Raw genomic sequence first — 27,356 nt, 5'->3', positions numbered from 1 at the left:
TTCCATGCATGTTGAATTTGCGGATCCAGCTAAGTGGTTGCAGAATTGATAAATGTGGTATTGGCTGCTCATCTCATCCATTCACCAAATCCATCTATTCTTGCTACTGGCTGGCTTTCTGGCCTGGAGTAAGGACTGTATGGCTATCCCTTTCAGCTTAAACTTTCAGATGTACTTGTGATTGTTCTGCCCCCCCTAGACCAGCAATATCTTGCCATGGATACCTTTATGGTTACTTATCTGGCCTTTTAACATTTCCCAGGTCAGCCCTTTTTACTTACGCTGCAGGTTGTGATATTTTTTTAAAGTGCTTATATTTCCCTGTGCGCCCTTTCATTCAATCAAGGATTTATAAAGCGCGGTAAATCACCCGTGAGAGTTCAAGGTGCTGGAGTCGCTAACTGCTTTGTGGTGTTCTGTTCAGAGCCAAGTCTTGCGTCCTTGCTGGTGCGATGAGGCGGTCGTTAGGTGCAGGGAGATGTTATTTCAGGCTTTAGCCGTCCTGTATGAGAAGTAGCGTACTCTGTTGTTGCCTCTGCGGATCCGGGGGGTTTCTGCGAGGAAGAGGGTGTCTGGTCGGTTGGTGTAAGGTCATGCGTTTGTTGATGTATGCTGGTCCTTCCTTCTACAGGACTTGGTATGCTTGGATCAACATCTTGAAGTGGTATCTCTTCTGGATCGGGAGCCAGTGTAGCCTCCTGAGGTGGGATGTGGGTCAGTCTGGAGAGGTCAAGGATTAGTCTTACTGCTGAGTTTTGTATTGTTTGTAGCCTCTTCAGAAGGAGTTTTATGATTTCTCATAGAGCGCGTTCCCGTAGTCCTGCCTGCTGGTGACGAAAGCCTGTGTGACGGTCCTTCTGGTGTTGACTGGGAGCCCCCTGAAGATCTTGTGAAGCATGTGTAGGGTGTGGAAGAAGGCGGATGACACTGTGTTTATCTGTTTCTTTGTTGATAGCTTGCTGTCCAAGATGATGGCGAGGTTGTGGCGTGGTCTGTCGGTGTGGGGGATGGACTGAGTTCAGCAGGCCACCATGTGTCGTTTTCATGGCAAGGAGTTGTTTCCAAAGATAAGTACTTCTGTCTTGTCCTTGAGACTGTTGTCCTTCATCTGTCTTATGTCACAGTGGGACTTTAGTTTGATCCATACATTTTTGAATGCTCTTTGATGTTGCTGACCATTAAGACTGTGTTCTTCATTGAGATTACTTTTGCATGCTCCTGCATCAATGAGCTGCTAGTCCTTTCTGAAAGAAACAGTTAGATTCGAGGCTGTGCATAGATGGCCACCTAGTGTTGGGTCCGGATGCACATTGTTGTCCTGGAAGAGTCTTTGAAGTATCACGAGATAGAAAAACATGACGAAGGGTCATGTTTTTGGTTTGACCCGAAATGCATTGGGTGTTACTAAGAAGTGGATAATAATGTCTATTTAACTTGTGGCATAAGAAGGAGATTATGTCAACAAAGATGTGTATGGAACAACTCACCAGAGAGTTTGCTTTTGAATCTTACCAAATGAATTGAATAAACTTTATTGAATTGGATAAGAAAACGTCGTTTTCATTGTAAATTTGGCGCCAAGTCTTGAGGTCAGTTCTCTAACCTCAATATTCACTATCGGAATGTCATTATGGGCCATAAAATTGATGTTTTGTTGAGGAAGACGTATTTCGTTGTAGGGAAGGACATTTCTAGGGAACTTACTGTATTACTTACAGTAATTACAGTACTTACTGTATTACTTACAGGACTTACTGTATTCCGAGGAGAAAGAGTAACATGATGCTAAGGAATAACATTGGGGAGACGACACATACGCTTCACCCAAGCGCGTAGGTATCCAAAATGTGGACGGAGAGAATATTACTATGGGCAGAAATGGTGCCGTTCTTCAGGGGATATGTTTTTGAGGAATAAACATACCTTAATGCAGAGAGAGGCATTTTTGCGATAAGAATTACATTGCTGGGGTCCCCCTTCCCCTGGTTCAGCCACCCTTGCGTGACCCTCGCCTTACACAGCCTCTTGCTTGTGCAGGGGACATGGTGGGGGCCCCTGGTGCGGGTGCCGCCGGAGCGGGTAGGGTACTGCCGCCCCTTCCGCTGGAGTTGGTGGTGGGCACGGTCCCAGGGTTCCTGGCCTCCCTCCCGGGCTGCTCACTCTCGCTGGGTTCCCGGGCCGGCTTCATGGCAGTGGCCAGGACCATGGGCGTACGAGCCGGCAGCTCCGTCCCTCCTGCGGGTGCAGGTTTAAGCCGAGTAGCAACGCACGGTCCTCACAACACTGCTCCTCCCACTGTGTCCCATGACCAGGCGGCTCTGCATGTGCCGGGGAAGCGCCGTCACTCACCTGCACCCTCACTGGAGGGCAGCAGCTGCCCACCACAGGCCTGCATCAAAGGGTTTATGGCTAAGGGTAGGAAGCGAGGGGGTGAAAGAGGGCTGTGGCTGTCATTAACATGTGGGCTCTTCCTCCCCAACACACCTCCAAACTTTGCAAATTGTTACAGTGGGTCTTTTACTTAAAATAAAGAGATTGACGCGCCGCATTCCTTGGAAAACAGCAAACATTCTCTGCATGAAAACCAGAGCTCTGTCTCCTTATTGATTAGTATGGAGTAATGACATTTTGACATTTCAATGTGCTAGTTCAAATTCAATTAACAGAATCAATGTTTAACAGTTCAAATCTCCCACCTGACACACATTGGGCAGAATGGGGTTTTGGGGGCTAATGCCATCTCACCATTAATAAGAAAAGCACAGGTTGAGTTTAGGCACTGCATGCATCTGCCATTGAAACGCAGTAGGAGGCTTTGTTTTTATGAAAATGAGCTCACCTGATATGTCAGAATTTCCCACCCCCTTGCATGCACTGGTCTACTGGCAGTTTCTATTTTGTGAATACCCGCCAACCCTCAGCATGGATTACGTAGCAAAACCATTTATAAAAGTTGAAATCTGCTTCTCGAATTCGGAATGACTTCTAAAAACAAGCATTTGCAATGCAAAAGTTTTCGCATTTACGCGAGTTTGAGCTTTTGACATTGCAAATAACAATGCCTTTTATTTTCGTTTTCGTTTTAAAAACATAAATAAAAGGCACTGTCATTTACAATGGCAATAGCTTAAACTTGTGTAACTGCGAGACCTATTGCATTGAAAATGCTTGTTTGACTATGTGGGCGCCAAGAAACGTCAGGCCGTACACAAGCGAACCTTTCCAGATGGGTCGTTTTGTGTATCAAAGCCTGCTATTCTCTAGCAAAAAAGAAGCCTCCAGTGGGGCTGGGCGCCCACTCCACCAGGGCAATGGCAGCCACTGCTGCTTTTGGACGAGGTGTTCCTCTGAATGACATCTGTCAGGCAGCTACACATGGGCATCACTGCACCCATTTACGAGATACTACTGCCTCGACAGCCAAGTCTGGAGTGATGGCTTCTTTGGCTGTTCTGTTCTCCAGGACTTTCTGGTGTGATCTTAGTTCGCAGAGGTATCTATTCTAAGGTAAGGAATCTAGAACTAACTGTCTCTTTCAGATTAAGAGGTTTCTTACCTTTGATAGCGATATATCTGTAAGAAATATAGGTCAGTTATATATTCCTTACCGCCCCACCCATCCTCCCCTTTCTGCGAACTGATTTCTAGGGTTAAGGACATCCCTTCAGGGCCCGGGTTTTGTGCACCAGTGGTCAGTGTTTTGCTTGGCTCTGTGTTTCTGGTGTGGAAAGTCGTGTACAGAACTGACGTTTGCGCAAGAGGGCAGCATCTAAGTATCTACCGCAACGTCATCCCGGCGACAACAACGCCAACGATGAACCCGGAGCCGACCGACGCCATCTTCCGACACGCAGAGGTACTGCTGACGAAAAAACTTTCCGGATCCAGTCTGACGCCTGGGGGTAATTCTAAGGGGTATCTATTCTAATGTAAGGAATCTATAACTAACCTATGTTTCTTACAGATATATTGTTACCAAAGGGAAGTAACTCGTTCGTCAGTGAAGTTGCCATATTACACCAGACAAGTTAGTACTCAAGACTCGAACATCCATCCTGCAGAAAGTAGTGCCACCCTTCAATCGAGGGTAGTACATTACACTCCCCGCTTTCTCCTCTGCGCCTCATCCCTTCAAGGAGGAGTAGAGGCTTCCTTGGTTTACCCAAAGAGAGCCCTCAATTTATATATAGAGATGTAAGGGATATAAGGAGTTACCAGGTAGATGACTGTTTCTTTATTGGATTTCCCAGTGCAAAGAAGGGAATGACAGTTCAAAATAGACCTTATCGAGATGGATTGTCCACTAAAAGAAGATGTGCTTTGCCTTGGTGAGAAAGAAGCCCCTCCAAACCTTATTGCTAATTCCATCATAGAAAGGTCGCCACTATGGCTTTGGCTTGACATCTACTAGGTTGCTACATGGGCATCCATCCACACCATTGCCAAGCACTATTATGTTGATTATGTTGATTTTCTGGTCTGCAGGCTGGACTATTTTACTAGTTTAGCTCTGCAGAACCTCCAAAGCCTACTCTTATGTCAAACCCCCTTTTTAATGTGTAGCTATTTGTTTAAAAGTTGAACAGCCTACAGTTGGAAGTATTCATCAGAAGAACAAGTTGCTTGCCTTCGGTATCTCTCTATTGTGGATACTCACTCTAACTGCAGAACCTCACTGTGCCGTCTAACTTCGTGTTCTGTGGAGTAGACTTTTGGTAGGTCATAAGGTTTGATGTTGAATAATCACATTGTCTTCTTATTGTTTTATTGTGAGTCATCATTTGTGGAAGTTATCTTGATATTCAAGATGTAGGTGTGTTGGCTATATACATCTCAGAGTTGTCAATTCGGAGCAGGGCAAATGTGCTGAGTGGCCAAAGGACTCCACCTGTGTGTGTGCAGGAGCTTTTGCCGAAATACATTCTGGATCCAATATTGCACCTTGAAGGAATCAAAAGGTGAAGAATATGTAGTTAGAGTATCCACCAAAAGGGCCTTATTGAAGGTAAGTAACTTGTTAATCATCAACCTTAACCATATTTCCTAAAGTATAAACTGACCTTTGTTACAAATAATTTAGCTTTGCTTGAATTTTAAGAGGAAATTCAAGACCCATCTAAACGTTAACAGAACTATACCTTTATTTCCACAGAATGGCACCCACTATGCATACCTGGATCAGCTTGAGAGTTTATTAGCAAAAGGTCGTCTGATACCTGTGCGCCTTGATTTATTGCCACAGGTAGATTCACAGGTCGTGACAGCCTGGTCTTGGAGAGATCGCTTAGGGCGGGCCTTCCTAAAGAAGAATTCTAGTTACACTCTTTTACAGGTAATGTTAATAACATTAAGCTGCTATCTCACATTATCATGATATTTATTTGTCCTGTTTTATAGTTGGCTCTCTCAAGCATGTTATTTCTCTTTCCTTGCAAATAATACTAGGTATTGAGTCCTCGCAGTGATATTGGTGTTTACGGAAGCAGCAAAAGCAAACGGAAGAAGGTAAAAGAAATAATGGAAAAGGAGAAAGATATAGACCTGGAATCTCTTATGCAGTTGGAAGACATCATGGATGAGTCTAGAGATAATGCTGCAGTGGTAAGTGTTTCAGTCTGTGGGTCATGACAATTTGCCATAGCTGTATCCCTGCAACATAAGAGGACTGTTTTGACAGAGACTTCCAACTGCAGATGCCCACCGTCTGAATTTTACACTTCCTCTTTCCCTCGATGTGTGAGACTAGATCCAAAGCTTTTCTAGCAATTGCCCCCACAGTCTCTTCCTTGATGCCATTACGACCGTAGGCTTCTAGCCATGTTGGTTTTGGATTGGTATTCCATTCAAGGTCTCCAAAATGTCCTGCTTGTCCGATAGGTGGATTATTTACTTCTGATGGTCTGTAGTTAGATTTGCAGAATGCCAGTGTCCATGACACTCTACAGTACACCTCTCCCCTCCAAGAAGAGAAGGCATTTTTTGTGATAGTCAACACGGAGGGCTGCAGACGCACTGAATCTTCAGCTACAGATGATAAAGATCGAGGAAAATCTACTGAATTAAATCTTGCAGCCTGGACCTACTACTTAAAAGACATTGCTGTTCTTTAAAATAATAGCTTTGAAAGACATATTAATGGCTAGCCAGTCTAAGCTGTGGTCACTTTTCTCTCCTGGGTTGCCTTGGGGACCTGGCCTTTCTGACCCATTTTTTGAGACCTTGGCAGAAGCTAGCAAAGTTAACCCCAGTTCATTTTCCACTTCTCCATTACATAAGCATTCCAAGTGCATTGGTGCTTTCAGATAATTAGTCCTCTCCAGTGTGTCTTTGAGGTCCTTAAATGCTGTATGCCTGCTTCAATGCTTTTCACATTCCCTCTGGGATATGGCTTGCAAGATTTTGCCGGCTGTTCTTGACTCATTCAAGAACAGCTAAAATAATTCAGAACAGATGGGACCCAGCTACGTATGTTTTAAGAGCTAGTCTATAAACAACTGTGTAGCTCCTGGCATTGGCACCAGTGTAGTGATTAGGCGTCATACCTAGATGCATGGCGTAGCATATTCCATTTGATTACTCCAGACGTTTTGGGGAAAGAAGTCACTGTGCATTGGAATGCTCTACAGGTAGGCATGCTACAGCCTGCTCTTTGAGGGGTTGTTATCCTAAGGCCCTTCCACACCAATGGTTTAGAGAATACTTTTGAGATCTTGCCTCTCACCAATGGTAGCCCCTGCAACCGTAAACAGCTAGTGCAGCCCAATCCAGGATCAAGAGGCATTAGTGGTAGCTGAGTTTGTAGCCACCATCGAGGACAGCAGTCCTCCATCTACGTCCTCCTGCCATGACTGCAGTGCCTCTTTGATTTCTTCACCCATGGTCATGGACAGCTGTATGTTGCAGAATTAGTTTTCAACTGCCTGGCTGACGTGCAATTGCATTGGACCAATGGGTGGGTATTGCAGGTTGTTCAACGTGTTTATGCCTTCCCTTTTTCATCTTCTCTCCCTCTTGTCCCACTTGTTGAAGATACGCAACTGCTTGCTTTTGATGGAACCGTAAATTCGCTTACACATTATTTTTAATACTATTTATTGTTTTTTTCTGACTTTGTACACCAATTCTATACAGCACAGGTTGTGCGTATGTTCGATCAGACAGTTGTTATTAGAGCATTAATCTAACAGAGGCTTATTTGTAGAACAACGCTTTGGTACAACATTGATAGGCAGTTGTTTTCTTCTTAAAGAATGCACTTTGTTTGCGTAATCTATGCTGTTTTAATTATTGACTTTGTGGATATGTACCGACTGAATCTGATGCTTTTTTTTATCTGCTTTTAACTTCAGTGTAATATTATGTTTTATCATGTATGTTTAATGATCTATTTCCATGAGATCGAATAAAGATTCATTTGATTTGATTCTAACTGACCGTTCAAACACTTACCCAAGTTTTCCTTGAAAAATTTCTAAGTGTCAGATTCGTCGACTTTGCCAAGGCTTGTTTGCTGTTGAGTGACATTTCTTGTAGATATATTTCCTGTGGATCGTTTTCCTTCTAGTGTCTACAGTTGATCCAGTGTTAATTCACTCATTATTTTTGGAGCTGAATCAGGGAGAGAAGCAGGCTGATAACACACGGGTCCATGCATATTTACCGTCATGAAAACATGGATGATAACAGATTTGCACCAGGTCGGAGGATGCCTGCCTTACACACAGAGCTAAAAACATTTACAAGGAGCGGTGACTAGAACTCCGGATTAGCCTTAAATATGTATCCATGGGTGCCCCATTTGACCCAGGAGGCTTTTTTATGGGGCACCCTATTGGTCCCAAGAGGCTTTTTTATGGGGCTGTTTTGAATAGGCTTGAGTACTTCCTCAACAGTAAAAATAATGCACTAAAGTAATGGTACAACCAACAGCCTGCCCTCACCACAGTGAGTGCATATTGGATGTATTTTGCTAAAATTCTCCATCCAACTATCAGGGTCATGTGGGTGGTCACTAGGTCAGGGGATCATCCTGGGGCAAAAGTGGTTTTGATTTCCAAAAGCCTGTGAATTCCTAGCCAGGCACACAATTTTAAGAAAGTGGCTCTGTATATACTGCACAAAAGTAAGGTTCAGTGTGCAGAGTCCACAGCCCCCAGTGGTATGGCAGAGGCCAAAGTTAGATATAACCTTACTCTCTAAAGTGGTAGCTTGGCCGAGCAGTAAAGTAGTATCAGAGGACAGTGTAAAGTATTTGTTGTACCCACTCAGTCAGCAAATGGTCTCACACACTCAAGAACTGAACTCTAGGCCAATTGTTTTGTATATAAAAAGATATTGTTTATTTTAGAACGACAAGTAGGTATCATAAATACTTTCTCAAGATGACATGTTGCAATTGAATACTTTCAAATAGTCATAGACTTTTAAATGCAATGGGTATAGTTGTTGCAATATGCAACACAAGTTAAACACAAAATAAAATTGAGCTTAACGGGAAGTTTTAAGTAAATGCAATAAAATCACTTTACAAATGTTTTTCTTACTCGGGGCTAGATCCTGGATCAACCCTGGTGCATTGCCTGTAAACAGTTGAAAGAAATCGTTTTTGTTACACAGGCGATTTTTAAGGACTATTTGTAAGTTTTGAAAATCGAAACTTAGAAGAAATGTTGGTGAAAATCCAGCAATGTAATCCTATGGAGGAACATAAAGTTAACGGTAAGTTACAGTTGTAATTACCTTTCAGGTTCAGTGCTGGGCTCAAAGATACAGCACTGGGATCTCTCCTGGTAATAGGTGAGTAATTTCGTTTACGTTGATCGGCTGATTTATAGTGAATATTTTAAAGTTGCAAAACTCGACACTTCAAAATTCTGAGTGAAACCCAGCCAATGTTACCCTATGGAGAAAATCAAGTTATCGGTCTTTGGGTAAGTACTCGGCTGGCAGAGTTAAGGTTCTGGGGGTAGACTCAGGAGTCCCCCAGGGTCAGGTAAGTACAGTTGTTACACCCTCAGCAGCACAGGGGCAGCCGGGGGTAGAGTGAGTAGGCCCGATGTTATCCTATGGAGGATAGGGGGCCTTCGGTTGGTGACTGCTAGCCAGCAGGCCACGCGGCTGTGGGCACTGATCTCCTCGTCACTTACACAGGGCAAGTGGGGAAGTAGGTTAAGACAGATGCTGCACTTCTAGTGGCACTCGGACGGCTGGGTGCAGGGTGCTTTTGGGCCGTCGGGCGCCCAATGTATTTCATTGGGAAAGCTGGATGTTGAACAAAGGCTGCAGACTCTGGGACGGAGATTCTTCAGGTTCGAACACCATTTCGAGAGGTAAATTGGGAAGCTGTAGGTTAGGTAGCCACCCAGGAGTTGGGCACAGGGGGCTGTGCGGTGCCGGGTGCAGGGGTGTCTTTGGGTGTCGGGAAATCTTACCCTCAGCTGGTCGCGGTTGGAGGGGTCCCTTGTTGAGAGGCTGCAGGCGTCGTCAGGAGTGTCGAGGAGGGTCCTTGGGCACTGGATTCCAAGTCACAATTGCCAGGGGGGGATGCCCTCGTGGTCTTTGTTCACTCAGGCACAGGCCGGGTTCGGCGAGTGCAGAGTGTGCTGGATTCGCGGTTCCTGGCTGGCACCAGGGGTGTTGCTTGTTTGAGCAGAACCACTGCTCGTGGGAGTCCCAGTCTTTTAGATAAGCAGGACAGTCAGGTCCTCCAGGGTTTTTGAGGTTGCTGACCACAAGAGATGCCTTGATTTAGCAGGAGCAGGATCGAGGGTCGACAGGCCTGTAGGGCTGGGACCAAGTCTGTTGGTGTTGTCCTCTTGTTAGCAGCTGCACATCAGGTCTTCTTTCTTCTTGTTCTTCTTTCTTGTTTTGGAATTGGGATCTGAGGAAGGAAGGTTCAGGGTGCCCCTAAATACTAAATTTAGGGGCGTTACAAGTAGGGCAAGGGCAAAGTCAAAGTCAAAAGATCTTGTATAGCTCACAAATCACCGTAAGGTCTCAAGGCACTTGCAGATAGTTCCACCCCCGGCATCCTATTTCATTTCATTAGAGAACAGCCATGTTTTTAATTCTCTACGAGAATGAAGGTTGTCGGAGATGGATATAAGGTAGGCTGGAAGCTTGTTCCATAGATAGGGGGCGAGATAAGAAAAATAACTGCCTCCCGTTGCGCACAGTGCGGATCCACAGGGGACTTAAGAGAGGTTTTGAGCTAGCTCTCAGGGTTCTGGCGGGCTGGTATTTTTTCAGTTTTTTTCCAAAATAGCCAGGGCCGTTTCCATAGAGCTTTTGTGTGTTAAGCACAAGATTTCATACTGCCCTCTCTTCCTAATTGGAAGCCAATGAAGAAGTTTCAGATTGGGACCGGATGGTGATCTAGAGGGCAGGTCCAGGATTAATCTGGCTCTGGTGTTCTGCAGAATCTGTAGTTTAGAGAAAAGACCTTCATTTAGAGAGGCCAATAAGGCATTTCCTTAGTCCATGTGACTTACAATAAGGCCCTGCACCAGTGGCTTACGGGTTTCAATAGGTAGCCACTTGAAGATTTTTCTTAATTTCCGTAGAATGGCATAGCAAGTGCCAATACTCGGTTCACATGGGCTTTCATGGAAAGCGTATTGTTGATGGTAATTCCCAAATTGCAGACGGTTTGTTTTGGAGATGGACAGGGGACGAGTGACTGGGGCCACCAACTGCTTGACCAATAATCATCGGCCCTACCAAACAGGATGATCTCGGTTTTACGGTTGTTTAACTGAAATGTATTTTGTCCCATCCAGCTGTCAATGTGGGTCATACAGTTTTGAAACGGATCATAGTGTCAGCAGGTCCCTGTCCTGGGGTGAGTACACCCTGTATCCTGCCACTCTCCAGTGGGAGGGGGGCAGGAGCCTAGCTCTGATTGGGTAGGGCTCCCCATTCTCAAAATGGCGAGAGCCCGGAGTTGTGCTTTACCTCGCCTCCCCCACCTGAGGAGTGGTGTTGGCAGAGACTGGCACACCCCCTTTCCTTCCTTTGTTTTTCCCACCTGTCTTCCCGCCAGAGTGGGAGTCAGAACCGGTGTGGGCCATTTGCTGAGTACAGCAAGTGGCCTGGAGAAGCTCACAAAGGCGGCATGCCTTTGAAGCTCCCCCTGCCCATTCTGGGGGAGGAGACCTACCACCTTTTCCCAGGATGTGTACTGTTGCAGGCCCGGATAGCGGATGGCTCTCTACCCAGGGGTTCAGCAACATGTCTGCTGTGTGGCAGCCTAGGCAGCCTCTCAGTCAGGACACTGATCGTGGGTTAGGTTTCAGGGGGCACCTCTAAGATACCCTCTGTCATGCACACACACACACACACACACACCACTCAATACTATACACCAATTTGCAAATATACATAAGCTAATTGAATTACTTTGTGACATTGCATAACATCTCCACCCCTCCCGCAGGGGGGGTGGGATCTGGAACCACCACTCCCATGTATGCACATCATCTTGCCCCCAATGCAGTGAATTGGTCTTAACCTGGAGCGAGGGACCTGCACACTGGCACCATCCCAGTGGCGATACCCCCCATTACCTCAACAAGCATTAAACAGGCTACACCTGCCTTGGTGATACATGACCCTGACTGAGCATCACCTAATGACCATACAGTATGCACCTGTACATCTTAAGGGCTAATAGTCTGGGGTCTTCACCACTCCTAAGTGCAGCTGCAAGAATACATGTTTACGCACACCTTAGAATGACAGTACTCAGCACATTTAGATATCATTAAAAATGCATTGCAATTACAGACCCTAAAGGCATCACAGATGATCACAGAATTAAGTTGTAAATACTGTCAGACACCCTAGCAAGAGTGTCTAGCCACTTAGCTTATGACATCACCTTACACCAATACTACACATTGAACATCCTTCCCTCTAAAATAAATAATCATTAATAATTGCATTTCAGTGCAATTACACCCCTTTGTAAAAAAGGGTTCCAAAGACAACCAGTAACCAAAGACCCTTTTATGTTGCCCGGCGGTATCGCCTCTATGACCCACCAATATTAATCAATGAAGAAGCAGGCGCTGGAGACTGGAAGGCAGGAAACGAGGATTTTATTCTCTCCGGAGGAGAACACATCAATTCAGACAGCAAGTATCGTCACGAGGTGCTCTAACCACATCTCTGAGGCCTGGCCTCTTATACTAGGGTTTATGACCTTTATTGCACATAACACATTCTCGCAACACGTTGATAGTTAAAAGAACATCCTCGGAATCTCCCCTTCAGGCCCGTTCCCACATACATTTACAGTTGGATTCCCCACCCCGGTCACAACAGGTGATGGTTGCCGCACAGCAGGGCATTCCGCCGATTCACGGAATGCATGGGGTTGATCGGATCTCATAGGGTGGGGGCTTTGATCGGTTCGTGGGTCTTTTGATGGGGAGGGGAAGCTTCCTACTGTACGGGGTAATAAACAGTATCCGCAGGGCCAGGTGGCGGCCTGGGAACAAGGAAGACAAACGGGGACACAGGAAAAAAGGGGGTTTGCATCAAAAGGATCTGAAGCCATGAAAGGAATGAGGGGAGGTGTCGCGCTGGGAACAGGATGGGATTCTGTGGTGAAGCTGCGCTGAAAGGGGGTTTGTGACCCAAAGCATGAGAGAGCGGGGGTTGTCAGTGTGCGGGGGGGATGCTTGCGAGGCTAAGAGAGAGAGAGAGACGCTGGCTATCAGCAAGGGGCAGGGAGGCCATGGTGTTCAAAATGGCTGCCGCTTACGCGCACGAATGGGCTTGAAAAGGGGCAAGATGACGCCGATAATGTTCACCAAGTTTGTGTTAATTTTCCACAGTCCTCCCTTTAACATTTCCAAGACATCTTGCTGGCCTATTTCCTATCTATACCTACATGCAGCGATCATAAGTAAGGGAGAGGGGACTTAGGCAAAAGAACTGTACATAAACATCACATTATAAACATCATATTGAAAAAAATCTCATCATCTAGTAGGCGGGTTCATCGTTAAGTTGGTTGCAGAAAAAAGTCATCGTAATGCAATATCAGACTAGAATTACGTAGCGAGGGCGTTGGGTACAGATCATAGATACTTATAGTCATTTGGAATAAGAACTGGTAAGTTATCATATAAGTAAGTCCTTTTTGCATTCGGCGGGTGCATAGTTAGTCCAATGGTGATTGGGAGAGAAAGGAGATACAGTAAAGATATCAGAGTTCTCGTTGTCTTTTGTCGTCTTCTGTTGGCACTGTTAAGTACCTGGATTACAATTCGGTCTGTCAACAGGAATGTTCATGTGGATTGAGTCGTTGGAGGTCTGCGGGCAGGGGTACATTTTGTTTTGTTTCGCCAGACCTCATAGGAGAAATGCATTACGGTTTTGGAGTAGGTGCACTTTCTTTTGTAACGCAGAACATAGATTTGCAATAAAAAATGCGATTGTTCCTGAATTGTGAGATCTGTTTGTTTCTTGAGTCTCTGGTGGTGGGCATTTCCTGTCGCTTCCATCATCTTCGAGGCGTTCAGCAGTGGGTAGAACCACCTACTTCGTTCATCTTTTCTTTAGAGGCGACCCTTGGTGGAGTTCTAGGTCTCCGTTCTAAGATTAACATAGTTCGTGGTTTACTTAGTCGGAGCTCCCTCCCTTCTGACGCAGGGAGTACTCTTCTCTGGGTAGCTCAGTAGGATTTGGAGGAACTTGGGAGTTCGGGTGGAAAGGTGCGGGTGTGAACAGTCTTTATGGTAGGTCGGAGGAGATGGGGATGGAGCAAGGCCAAGTCGGGAACAGATCAGGGGGACGGAGAGTTTGCGACAGGCGGGTCCGTAACCATGCTCAGAGAGCGGGGACTTTTTGGCACACGTTGATCATAGAGCAGGGGCTTCAGGTCAGCCCTTTCCTTAGCTTTGTCTGAAACAGTGCCCCGTCCTGCGTCTCCTTACTGCTGTGGTCTCGCCTCGGCCTCCGTCGCTGATGTTCCACAATCCGCAGTCAGGCCGCGTGCTCCCACATCCGGTCTCTTTCTCCTCCGACAGTGATACCCTTAAATGAGTTTTGAAAAGACAGTCTTTAGAGATATTGCAGGAGAAGGTAATTACATAAATCTATTTCTCTCCCAACACCAAGCAACTGGGGTAAGCACTCGCTACATTGGAGATTCTTGCGGCTAACGTATAAACAATTGATGATGGGTTTGCTGGATTCCTTACAACCTCCTTTTGTTGGCTAATTCTTTGGCGCTTTTGATGATTATTACGTTCATTTGTAATAGGTACGAGGTCTGGTACTCATTTATTGCATACGTCTATTATAGTAGATGTCAGTTCTTCTGGTAGAGACCCATTTCCCTAGTACGAGTCTTGCAAGGCTAGGCTGGTCTTCAGGACCTTGTATTTTACAAAAAGTGCAACGTGCTATTCACCACAGTCTGATAGGCATCCTTCTGAGGGGTGAACATAGGCTAAACAAGTCTTCATTACATAAAAACATCTTATTTTCAACAAGGCTTACTGCAACAAGTTCTTTCGATTTTCGATCTAATTTTCAACTTTGCACACATCTTTCTAACTTTCTATATAAATCCTCGCAACCTGGTTACTACAAAAAAAACTCGGGGGGTGGTTTGCGATAATTATTAAACTTATCCTCGGGGAAGGAGGGATCTTATGGAAAACAATTGGGAACACAGTGAATTAGAGCAGGGGGCGTTTTCGGGCTCTCGTTCAGGGCAGCTGACACCAAACTGGGGGCATTTTGGGAAGACGGGGGTGTCTCGATCATTTCTTACTATTTGGGGTATGGAGACAATTTGGAATGGGGATGGTCGCATTACCACAGACGTATTTTATCATAGAAGCCACTGACGAATAGTTCCCTGGTTGTGGGTCAAATTTGGAGAACCTTAGTTGTCTTACCTGTCCTTTTCTCTTCGGTCAATTTAAATTTCATCCATATTTTAGTAGAAAAGGAGAGGTAGTAACGTGGTACCGATACAATTTTATTTAGGACAAATTTGTGCAAATACTTGTGGTATTTGGGGCCAATCAGGAGGTGCACCAGGTTCGTCAATTAGGTGCCAGTCGCTAGGAAGAGGGAAAGTGTGGAGGGGTGAAAGAGTGAGAGAGAGAGAGAGAGAGAGAGAGAGAGAGAAAGAGAGAGAGAGAGAGAGAGAGAGAGAGAGAGAGAGAGAGAGAGAGAGAGAGAGAGAGAGAGAGAGACAATAGGCCAAACAGTACACGTGGGACATGGAGAATGACCGTGTATTGTTTGGGCTATTCAGTGCGTTACCCAACGTTAGACGTTTCGGGTCTGTGTTAGGATGTAGAAAGCATGCAGTTTTGGGACAGAAGAGCATTAGATCAGGTACAAAAAAGGTCGTGCATTGGGTAGGGCGTCCTTTTTGTGCCGTCTTGCAGTGCTAGTCCGTTTTCATGCATCGGGCGTGACGTGGTTCCAGATCCCTTACGATACTCTAATCGGGATTCTAATGTAACCTGCAGAGGGAAAAAGGAGGGAAAGGGGGAGGTGGGGGGACAACATTCGAACACATCAAATGTACGGGCACGAAAGTCCTTTACTTACCGCATACTCGTACTTATCTCTTCGGGATATAATCCCTTAGGGTTTTGGTTTCCGAAAGTCAAGGGGGCGGGCAATGTGATAGGTGGTTCATGGGGAGGTTCGAGGATGGCATTAAGGATCGTGTGTAGAGAAACGCTTAAAAAGGAATCAGAGGTGCCTAGCGTGAGGTACCCGGTTTTGTAGATGTATCCGGCCTTCGGGATCCTTAAATCATTCCCAAAGCTGTGAGGTTCTAAGGCATATCAGTTCTTCGTTTAACCCGGTACCTTAGTACCTTCGACCACCATATCTTAATAACATTTTATCAATCACCCCGCTTTACTTTACCCATTCTCAGAAGTCGAGGTCCTTCTTCATACGTTAGTTCCTGAGCTTAGTCGCATATTTTGGAGGCAACGTATCATACCTGGGATCCGATCATCAATCCGGGGCCGAACAACCATTTCTCGGATAACCTTAAAAAAAGAGCAGAACAGTTGCGCACAGAAAAACCCTCCCACCGATACCCGCATTTACAAAAGTATGCGATGCCTATTCATAGTTTTTAAGACCTTTATTTGCATAATCATTCAGTACGTAAAATGTGAGAGCACAATCGTAATTTGGTCTGACATGTCGTCGATGGAAGCACATACAGTAGGGGGTTATTTTGTAGCACAAGAACATGTAAAAAAAGGCCTAATTTATTATTTGCAAGTAACTAAAAACATTTCATTGCGTGACGAGGGAATCAGGGGCATTTTAGTTCATAAATGGAAACACAGTCAAGCTCATCGGAATCACATTTCCTAGATGTAAACCGTGGATGTGCATCATAAGCGACGTTATGTACCAGTTACAATAAATATCAAAAATAAATCGTTCATTGAAATCAACATTTTTACGGAACCCCTCTCAAACGTTCGCCAAGTGAACCCTCCTCCCTTTCCCATCGAGTGCACAATGGTTCGTATATATATCTTAGTACATCAAGTTTCATTAGTTAAGGAACACCACGAGGCGTCCGTTAGTTTCCATTGATACCGGCGCCATTTTGGGCGAGGCCGGTTTAGTCCGGAAGTAGCACCAGAGGAAAAAATATCCCCGACGATTGGCGGTTGGACCAGGGTCCCTTTCGGCAGTTCAAAAGAAAACTGTGCTAACAGAGGGGCTGGTGGTGTGGACCGTCAATCAAGAGAGGGAGGGGGTAGAGTCTTTCTTACCGGGTCATGTTGATGTTCAGCCGGAACTTACTCGAGTTCGTTAGCCCATAATGTTCCTGGGTGGTTCAGACGGAAGCTGATGCCGACACGAGAGCACCGCCATCTTGTTGCTGTGCCGTGGTTATTTCATTTGAGATCAATGCAGCTGTTCCTCACCGGAAGCCTGAAGGGGCTGAGGGCTCTTGGGACTTTGGTAGAATCTTCAAAGTCGAGGGGATGTTTGTCGATGGTGGGGGCTTGCGCCCAGGTGGGCAAGTGCCCGAGTTGCAATTTCGGACAAAGTTACTCCAGCGGCCTAGACCCGCCTTTCGAGGGCCCAGACGCCATTTTGAGACCCTGCGGCAGCCACCTTTGTCGTATCCATCAGGAGTGGAAGAAACTTCTTGTGATGGCAAAAGACAGAGCATCATGCTGTTGGAGCAGGACATTTTGGTTCGGGGCGCCAGGGTGCAGCAGTGGAGCCTTCATCTGGGGAGGTGAGGGAGGCTCACTCGTGCCGTCTCCCTCTCCCGGCGCATCCTACACCGTCCCTTTTGAATCAGGGGTGCACATGATGACCACCCTACACCCCTGATTCCGACTCTTGGGGGACCATTGTACATCCGGTGCTCCGTAAATATGCCCGTCTGACATTGTATGTCCTGTACTATGCAAGTATACCAGTCGGGCATTGTATGTCCTGTGTTGCGGAAATATACCAGCCGGGCATTATATTTCCTGTGCAGCGTAGGTATATGGCCGTCGCCCGGCTGGAGGACATCGGCGCCGGACCAGGGCAGGGAAGCCTCCTACCTGTGGAGGTGGAAGAGGCTCGTCCGCGTCGCCTCTTCCTCCCTGCCCACCCTGCATCCGTTCGATGGAGAGATTCGTGATGGCCGGACCAGGAGATACGAGGGAGGGGGTCATTTGCAGCCGCCCCCTCCCTACTCGCGGCCCGGGGGACGCCATCCCTGGAAGGGTAGTATGGGAAGACCATTTCATTGCCTGCTTGGTGGAGCCTCCAGGACCTTCTCGCCGGCGATCTCTTTTGGCTCATGGCTGCTGGCAGGCCCCGCCCCACACGTGCTATGTGTTTCGGATGGGCGGGACCATCGAACTGTTACATTTCGAGGACTTCCGGAGTGAGCATAATATGTTTTGTATTTTTCCTATTAGTCAAGTTTGTTTTTTAGAGAGTTCTACTAGTTATTCTATTTACTGTTGGTTGTGTGTTTTCTTTACCGTAATTAAATCCTAAGTTATATAATAGACGCTTGGCTTCCTTGAGTCTTTTCTCTAACGGGGGGTTGTTTACACTGGCCTGCAGTTGTGTTTGCTTTTCAGAGTGGGGGAGCAACAGAGAGCAATCAGTCCCAGAACTCTAACATGTCGTTAAAATTGGTCTGACGAAATCTGTGCCATCGAGCATAATCAAACGGGGTGGTTCTATCTGTCCTGTCCGCACTAGTCTGATGGGTTTTTATTTCGCGCCTTTTCCCTTTCTGTCGGCCTGTCCTTTCTGTCGACCCTCCGTTCTTACCTATGCTCTGCAAAGTCGGGCATTGGGCTTTCCAGTGCCCGAGGCATTTACAGAAAGCACATTGGTTCTGTTTTAAATCTATTCGTCCTGTGCGCAGTGTCGGGGGGTTACCTTCGGGTCGTTGTGTCCCGGGGTTGACTTGTCGGCACATCCCTCTACACCGTTCTCTTTCCATGTCTACTCCTCGGGACTGTGCCATCGCTGGCCCTTCCCTTTGCCTACTAGACGTTTGGAGGGTTGTCCGTCGTGTCCCTTCACCTTTTCTGAATTCGTCGCCTTCCCTTCGTCGCGTGGCTTCTTTGCGCCACATACCGAGACTATCGAGCATAATAGGTGTTGTTTCATTCCTACGAAGGGCTATTTCTACCGTTTCTATTTTGTCAAGATCAAAGGATCCTCTCAGTGGCCACTGACTTTCTTGATCCTTTTTCGTATATTTATGCCACAGCTCACTATAGGCTATAGCGATCAATCCATGCTTCATGAACATGTCCTTATTAGGGGTGCCTTCCAGCGGAGCCGGATGGTTCATCTCTAATAAGCGGTCCGGGCTAAACAGGCTACTAACCAGTGGGGAGAAGACAGGCATGACGGATCACAATGGGATAATAGTCAGCACTACCTATCTTATCACTGCGTGCAAAGACTAGACAGAATATTTCTATTCTACGTTGTTTGCACGTAGTGAATACCTCATGAACCAATCTTGAGCAATCAATGTTAGGTCAAAAATAAAAAATCAATATGGTCAATGGGGAGAATAAGTAGGCTCGCAAAGGTTCGCGTCACCTACCCTTTCACTATCTGTAAAGAGGGGACCTATTTTTCCCTGTTTGCAGACAGAGAATCTCCAGAAAACAATCTATAACAGTTAATCAATGGGGGGAAGGGGCAATTGTTCAGTGGGGGAGAAAGATAGGTCCGACGGGTGCGTACCTATCCTTCGCTGTTTATAAAGGGAGAGCCTGTTGTTTCTCCGTTTGTAGACAGTGAATCTCCAATAAATTAACAAAAAGTAATACTAGTATTTTCTCAACAATTATCAATCACTTTCAATTATCTATCACTTTCGCAATTCGTCGTGTTTACACGACCTTACCCGGACCGCATGGACAGTTTCTTGTCTTCCGAATCCAGCGCCCGATCGTCCTCTTTTCTTCGTACTTCTCGTGGCACTCCTGATGGTTCCCAGTCAGGACCGCAGATCACTCGAGAGAGGTCTGTTCGGAACCAGTGAAGTTCGGATGATCGGCTGTCAGACGAGGGTCTATCGGACAGGGTACCTTCCGATCGTTGCAGTCGTTCACTCTGTCGTCAGGACCTCTCCCACTGGATCCACGAGTCGCTGATGGGCCCCACGTTTGGGACGCCAATTGTAAAAAAGGGTTCCAAAGACAACCAGTAACCAAAGACCCTTTTATGTTGCCCGGCGGTATCGCCTCTATGACCCACCAATATTAATCAATGAAGAAGCAGGCGCTGGAGACTGGAAGGCAGGAAACGAGGATTTTATTCTCTCCGGAGGAGAACACATCAATTCAGACAGCAAGTATCGTCACGAGGTGCTCTAACCACATCTCTGAGGCCTGGCCTCTTATACTAGGGTTTATGACCTTTATTGCACATAACACATTCTCGCAACACGTTGATAGTTAAAAGAACATCCTCGGAATCTCCCCTTCAGGCCCGTTCCCACATACATTTACAGTTGGATTCCCCACCCCGGTCACAACAGGTGATGGTTGCCGCACAGCAGGGCATTCCGCCGATTCACGGAATGCATGGGGTTGATCGGATCTCATAGGGTGGGGGCTTTGATCGGTTCGTGGGTCTTTTGATGGGGAGGGGAAGCTTCCTACTGTACGGGGTAATAAACAGTATCCGCAGGGCCAGGTGGCGGCCTGGGAACAAGGAAGACAAACGGGGACACAGGAAAAAAGGGGGTTTGCATCAAAAGGATCTGAAGCCATGAAAGGAATGAGGGGAGGTGTCGCGCTGGGAACAGGATGGGATTCTGTGGTGAAGCTGCGCTGAAAGGGGGTTTGTGACCCAAAGCATGAGAGAGCGGGGGTTGTCAGTGTGCGGGGGGGATGCTTGCGAGGCTAAGAGAGAGAGAGAGACGCTGGCTATCAGCAAGGGGCAGGGAGGCCATGGTGTTCAAAATGGCTGCCGCTTACGCGCACGAATGGGCTTGAAAAGGGGCAAGATGACGCCGATAATGTTCACCAAGTTTGTGTTAATTTTCCACACCTTCACCTCCAGGGGATGCCCTTCTGCAGACATCCCCAACTCAGCCCTTCACTCCTTGATGCAATTATCAAAACACCCTCAGCTGAAGAACAAAAGTTCTAGCCCAGAAGATGTTAACTGCAAGTTGAGCCCTGGAGGGGTTGCTTCCTTTGAATCCCCAAGACACTTGGGGTGGGACTTTGCTCTTCGTGCTGGGGAGACTGCGCTTCTCCAGCAGCTCCCCCAGCACCTTTGTACGTGTAGGGTGGTGACCCCGTTCTTCTGGGGCCACCACAGGCAGTGAAAACGCTGTGTTGCCCTTGCAGGCCGGTCCTGGCCTGCAAGGCATTATGGGTGTTGCCGCATATTAGATGAACGAAACAGTTGATTAAACCCAGATCTTTTGACTGGGTGTGAGTGTTTGATTGATTCAGATGCTCCGTCCATCACCACCCACTTTTGTACCGCTTTTGGCCGCCATAAGTGTGGCAGGGTATGCTCAGACGTGAGTCCCTTGCTCACTTTGCCACTGGATTCAAGCGAGCCGGGCTGAAGACGGCTGGAATGCCAGAAACCGGTCCTCGGAAGCTTGTTTCCGGTCGAGGGAAGACATGGCTTGGCAGTTCGGGCTGGACTGTTCCCATTAGGCACAGGGCCAGACTGATTTGCATATAGCCATGTCTGAACTGGGGTGGCAGAGTGGGCTAAAGAACGGTGATGGATTAAACCCAGATCTTTTGACTGGGTGTGAGTGTTTGATTGATTCAGATGCTCCGTCCATCACCACCCCCTTTTGTACCGCTTTTGGCCGCCATAAGTGTGGCAGGGTATGCTCAGACGTGAGTCCCTTGCTCACTTTGCCACTGGATTCAAGCGAGCCGGGCTGAAGACGGCTGGAATGCCAGAAACCGGTCCTCGGAAGCTTGTTTCCGGTCCAGGGAAGACATGGCTTGGCAGTTCGGGCTGGACTGTTCCCATTAGGCACAGGGTCAGACTGATTTGCATATAGCCATGTCTGAACTGGGGTGGCAGAGTGGGCTAAAGAACGGTGATGGATTAAACCCAGATCTTTTGACTGGGTGTGAGTGTTTGATTGATTCAGATGCTCCGTCCATCACTACCCCCTTTTGTACCGCATATTAGATGAACGGCTCTCCCGCTGCTCCGGGGAGAGCCGCGCTGGTGCTTCGCCGCTTTCTGGGGCCTCAGTGGGGTGCTCGGTTTCACCCGGACTCCCAGGTGAGCACAGACTGCTCGGGGAGCCAACCCCAGGCCGCTCCTCCTCTTTTCTGGGGCCCGGTCCCACCCGGGACCCACGCACCACTGCAGGTCTTACCTGGGGAGCCCCGGTCCCACCCGGGACCCCGCTGTCCTCCTTGGATGGAGGGCAGCCTGCCCCCCGCCGGCTCCCCGTGTGGCCCTCACTCTTCTGTTCTGCCGCGGGAGCCGGCCGATCCCTTCTGGTCTGCCTGTTCCGGCGGGCAGACGCGAGGACTTCCACAGTCCTTGGGGGAGTGCGGCGGCATTCCCCCTGCCTTCACCTCTTAGCTGGGGCCCAGGGATGGGGTCCCGTCCCACCCATCCTGACACTTCGGGGCCCCACCTCCCGTCTTCTTCGCGAGGGGGGATGTGGGGCGCAACGGCGCCTCCCGCCACCGCCTCCTCACAGGGGGCCTGAAGTTGGGCTCCCGGGCCAAACCTCCGGCACCTCTTCAGGTTTCAGCGGGGGCGCTTCACGGGGTGCGTGACGGCGCACCCCGGCTTTACTTCTTTCGGGGCAGCCCCCGGGACCTGACCCACCCCGGAGGCATCTCTGAGACCAGTGGTGGAGCCCCACGCGCTTCTTCGCGGGTCTTCTTAGGGGTCAAAGGTCGCCTACCTTCCGGGGGCCATATCTCAGCCCCTGGGGGTCGAACTGCCCCATTTTCGCGTCTACTCGATCCTTGTGGCGTCCCCCAGCCACTGGGAGCACTTCCCTTCGCTTTTCTGGTCTCCAAGAGGGTGCATTTTGCAGGGAGCGGTCTTCTCTGGCTCCCTGCGCCAGCCTTTCAGCTGGCTCTCCTCCTGGGCCTCTCTTCTCCTTGCGCAGAAGCCACTGCTTCTGCGCACCGATCCTGGGATCTTCTTCTGGTGCGGTTAGGGCCCTTGGGGGCAGTCAGGGGGTACCTCCTTCCAACTGCCCATTGGCAGGCTCCAGCACCTTTCGCCTCATCAGACCACACCCCAGAGAGAGCTTCTCTTCCTGTGTAAGTACTTTTTTGGTCTCTGGCCTAGCGTACACAGCGCAAGCAGTGTCGCTCAGCCAGAGTCCTTTTCCTGGCGCTTTGAAAATGGATCTGGAAATTCCACGTAGCTCGTGCTTGTTATTTCCTAGGTCCATTTTCATTGGCCTTTGCGTGTGTTAAGTTTTAAAACCGAACACACAATAGGCCATGGTTGAGTCAACGGCTCATAGCGAGCCCGCCCTACATAAACTAGGCTATCCGAAGAAGTATGTGCATAAGTATTTAACATGACATTAAGTCACATGTTAGGATGAAAATCAGAAATAGAAAAACTTTGTCTTCCGACTTATCTGCGCCTGAGTAATGATTCCACACCATGCACCTTCTCAATTGTTCAACAACGCCCATGGTAAGGCCAGCGAAGGAATACTCACAGCCGTGCGCGGGATAGCAGCCCTGGCGCTCCTGACCTGTCTCCCATAGGTCTAGAGACCAGTAACTCTGAGCAATCAGCAGGTCTTGGAGACCCGCTCTGCAGCATAAGTTCAACTATCGCACTCTTGGTAGATCATTGGTTGCATTCACAACACTCTGTCACTCTACATCGGATGTGGTGGACTGGTCTCCCTGCTCTCCTCGTGGCGATCTCATCTGAGCAACTGTCTGTCCCTTCTGTTGAAGAAATTTCAGTACCTCCTGGGGTTCGGTATAAATCCACGATTTTCCGCCCTCCGTGGCTCTAAGTCTGGCTGAATACAGCATGGCTTATTATATGTTTAGATCCCATAGCTATTGTTTCACTGTGCCAAATGTTTTCCTTGCCTCCTGTACAGATGCCTTAAAGTCTGAAAAAAGAGAGAACTCCATTCCCTCATGGTTTAATTTGCCCAATTCTCTAGCAGTTCTTGATCCCCATCTTAGCACTTGTTGGTCCGGTTGGAGGTCGGGTGTCCCACTTTTTACAAGATTGGAGACTGATCACGTCTGATCGTTGGGTCTTGAATCTTGTAGAGAATGGGTACACCCTTCCCTATTTGGAGTATCCTCCTAACCCAGGGTGGGTGGTCAGAAGACCACCTACTGCTGTTAAAGCAGGAAGTTCTTACTTTTCTTCAGAAAGGTGCAATAGAGGTTGTTCCGGAGCAGGAAAGGGGTCAGGGTTGCTACTTCCGGTATTTCCTGATCCCCAAAAAGGATGGTCGCTTAAGACCAATTTTGGACCTCGGGATTTTGAACCTTTACCTAAAACAGGAGAAGTTCAAAATGTTGACCTTGGCTCAGGTTCTTCTTGCGCTGCAACAGGAAGACTGGATGGTGTCCATCGATCTACAGGATGAGTATTTTCATCTTACCATCCTGAAGTCGCATCAGAAGTATCTCCGGTTCACGGTGGGATCGCAGCACTACCAGTTTGCGGCTCTTCCATTTGGTCTTACTTCCGCACCTCAAGTCTTTACAAAGGTGATGGCTGTGGTAGCGGCTCATCTCAGAAGGTTAGGCGTTCCTGTTTTTCCCTACCTGGACAACTGGCTGTTGAAAGCGGAGTCTCCAGAGTTGGTTTCGCAAGCCTCTTGCAAGTGACAACTCATCTGTTGTTCAAATTGGGTTTTTCAATAAATGTACCCAAATCTCACCTGGTGCCTTCTCCGCGTAGCCTGTTTATAGGTGCAATACTGGACACTTCTGTGTGTCGAGCATACCTGCCTCCGCAGAGGATTCTCCACATACAGGCATACAGGAAATTATTCCTTTATTTCACGATGGAGATAATGTTCCAGTCCTGAAGGTTCTTCGCCTGCTCGGTCTGTTTGCTTCCTGTTGGTCAACCATGCACGCTGGCACATGAGGGCGCTCCAGTGGTGCCTCCGCAGGCAGTGGTATCAACACAATGGAGATCTCGGGGAGAACATCAGAATCTCCAGAGAAGCTGCAGCGGAGCTGACTTGGTGAAGTGTACAGGGCAACCTGTTGCAAGGAACGCCCTTTCAGTCTCCTCCGCCGGTAGCCACAGTGATCACGGATGCCTCCACTCTAAGGTGGGATGATCATCTATGGGATCTGGAGGTCAAATGTCTTTGGTCTCCAGAGGAAAGGTTGCTTCTCATCAACCTGGAATTGCGGGCGATACGTTTGTCACTAAAGGCTTTCCTTCCTTCCCTTGGTGGTCAGTCGGTTCAGGTCCTGACGAACAACACTACCGATATGTGGTACATCAACAAACAGGAAGGTGTAGGGTCGTATCGTCCTCGTCGAGAGGGTCTGCGACTCTGGTCCTAGGCTCAGGGCCAACGGATTTGTGTGTTCGCAAATCATCTGGCCAGTGTGCTGAATGTTCGTGCGGACAGTCTCAGTCGGCGTTACTCGGCCGATCACGAGTGGTGGCTTTATCCGGATGTGGTCCATTGCATCTTTCAGATGTGGGGATCTCCTCGGTGAGAACTGTTTGCCACTCACAAGAATGCACACTGCCTGTTGTTCTGCAGTCTCTAGTATCCGATGCAGAGAGCATTGGGGGACGCGTTTCAGATAGCTTGGAGCTCACATCTCCTTTACTCGTTTCCCCCATACCCTTGATTTGTCGGGTTCTGAGGAAGATTCGCCAAGACTGGGCCCAAGGTATATTGAGCGCCCCAGATTGGCTAAGAAGGGTGTGGTACACAGACCTACTTCACCTCTCGTCGCACCCTCCGCTCCGTCTCCCTCTTAGGGCACACCTCCTCTCGCAGTAGCAGAGGCAGATTCTACTCCCCCACCTCCAGAGCCTGCACCTTCATGCCTGGAGATTGAACGGGGCAACCTGAGTTCCTTATCTCTTCCGCCGCCAGAGATAGTGGACGTTATTTTAACATCCAGGTGACACTCCACTAAGTCTGTTTACTCTTCTAGATGGTCCAGATTTGTTAAGTGGTGCGGAGAAAGAGACATTGACCCGTTGAAGGCCCGCTTGTCTAATATTTTGGAGTTTTCACTTTCTTTAGCATGGCAAGGTTGTTCTGTAGCTACTGTTAAGGGCTATTTATCAGCTTTGTTGGCCTTTTTATGTTTGCCTGACCAGCCGTATTTATTTAAGTCCCCCATTGTCATGCGGTTCATTAAAGCCCTTACGAATATGCTTCCTCCCACACCTTTCATTATACCTCAGTGGGATTTGAATCTCGTACTTACTTTTTAATTTTTAATGGATTCTCCGTTTGAGCCTCTTCTCTCTTGTCCATTGAGGCTTCTTCCTTTTAAAGCGGTCTTCTTGATAGCCATTACCTCAGCTAGGAGAGTAAGTGAGCTTCAGGCTCTTAGTTCGAAACATCCTTTCCTGACCATTCATGCGGATAAGTGGGTTCAAAGGACCAGGGCTGCTTTCCTTCCCAAGGTGCTTACCCCTTTTCCTTTGGGGCAATCCATTACTTTACCCACCTTCTATCCTTCCCCCTCACCCTTCCAAGGAGGAAGAGAGACTGCATAAGCCCTAGGAGGGCTGTCAGCTTTTATTTGGATCACACTAGAGATCTGAGTCTGGATGATCAGCTCTTCGCGGGCTATGTTGGGAAGATGAAAGTCAAGGCAGTGCACAAGAGGACGCTTTCCAGGTGGATTATCTTGTGCATCAAGATTTGCTACACCCTGGCCAAGAAGGGCACTCCTAAAGGTATCGGAACTCATTCCACCAGAGCTAAGTCTATTTCTTCTGCTTTGGCTTGAGGTGTTCCTGTTCTTGATATCTGTAAAGCAGCAACTTGGGCCTCCCTCCACATCTTTGCAAAGCATTACTGCTTGGACTCTTAGGATAGGACGGATGGCCATTTTGCTTGTTCTGTTTTGCAAGATTTTTTTGGTCTAGTTAGGTGGACACCCTCCTCCGGGAGAGGTGTGGCTTTGCGAGTCTATTCAAAAGGTGAGGAATCCACAGGCAGAAGTATCCATCAGAAGAACAAGTTACTTACCTTCAGTAATGCTTTTTCTGGTCGATACAATATCTGCCTGTGGATTCCTCACGCTCTGACCCGCCTCCCCGTTGTCCATCTGCTTCAACCAAAAAATGTTTTCTTTTAATCATGTTAATATCTTAATAATGAGAAATACTTTTCCTTTGCTATTTATCTTTACTTTTATTTATTGTGCATTTGTGATTTGGCATATGTGTATATATTTGATATGCTATGTATATATTCGAAAATGTGTTGGTCGGTGCCTCGGTGGCACAGAAAAAATGGGTGGAACTGACATCAGCAAGCTGACTGTCCTTTTGTGGCTCCGTTGACGTCACATGGTGACGTCCTCGTCGACGTGGGAGAGCTAGGAAATAATTTTTCTAGCAGAATGCTGGCGCTGGGGGTATTCAAAAGGTGAGGAATCCACAGGCAGATATTGTATCCACCAGAAAAAGCGTTACCGAAGGTAAGTAACTTGTTCTTTTGTATTGCAATTTTAAAGAATTTCTTTAGTTTCTCAAACTTCACACTTAAAAACTTTATACAGAAAAACAGTCCTTGATATCCTATGGACGAATATAGTGTTATCAGTTTTGAGGTAAGTATTTGGTAGTGGGAGTTGAGGTTCTGGGGGTAGACTCAGGGGTCCCCCATGGTCAAGGATGCACTCTAG

General features: G+C 47.6%; 1 protein-coding gene across 3 annotated transcripts in view; it reads left to right on the top strand.

The window, feature by feature from the left end:
- The window catches only part of KDM5A (lysine demethylase 5A), a 937,903-nt gene that overhangs the window by 691,810 nt on the left and 218,737 nt on the right, over positions 1 to 27,356 (top strand). For all 3 annotated transcript variants that reach the window (XR_015307532.1, XM_086952835.1, XM_086952834.1), the window contains 2 exons: positions 5,153 to 5,332; positions 5,446 to 5,601. Coding sequence is in view for 2 of the 3 variants with exons in the window: in XM_086952835.1 (XP_086808961.1) it covers positions 5,153 to 5,332; positions 5,446 to 5,601 (336 nt within the window). In the remaining variant the exon portion in view is untranslated. The remainder of the gene's footprint in view (positions 1 to 5,152; positions 5,333 to 5,445; positions 5,602 to 27,356) is intronic.

This window comes from Lissotriton vulgaris, chromosome 1_2 (genome assembly GCF_964263255.1).
Source record: "Lissotriton vulgaris chromosome 1_2, aLisVul1.2, whole genome shotgun sequence".
In the NCBI taxonomy this organism is placed as follows: domain Eukaryota; kingdom Metazoa; phylum Chordata; class Amphibia; order Caudata; family Salamandridae; genus Lissotriton; species Lissotriton vulgaris.
Note: the sequence above shows the minus strand (reverse complement) of the source record. Positions and strands in the feature narration are given on the sequence as shown.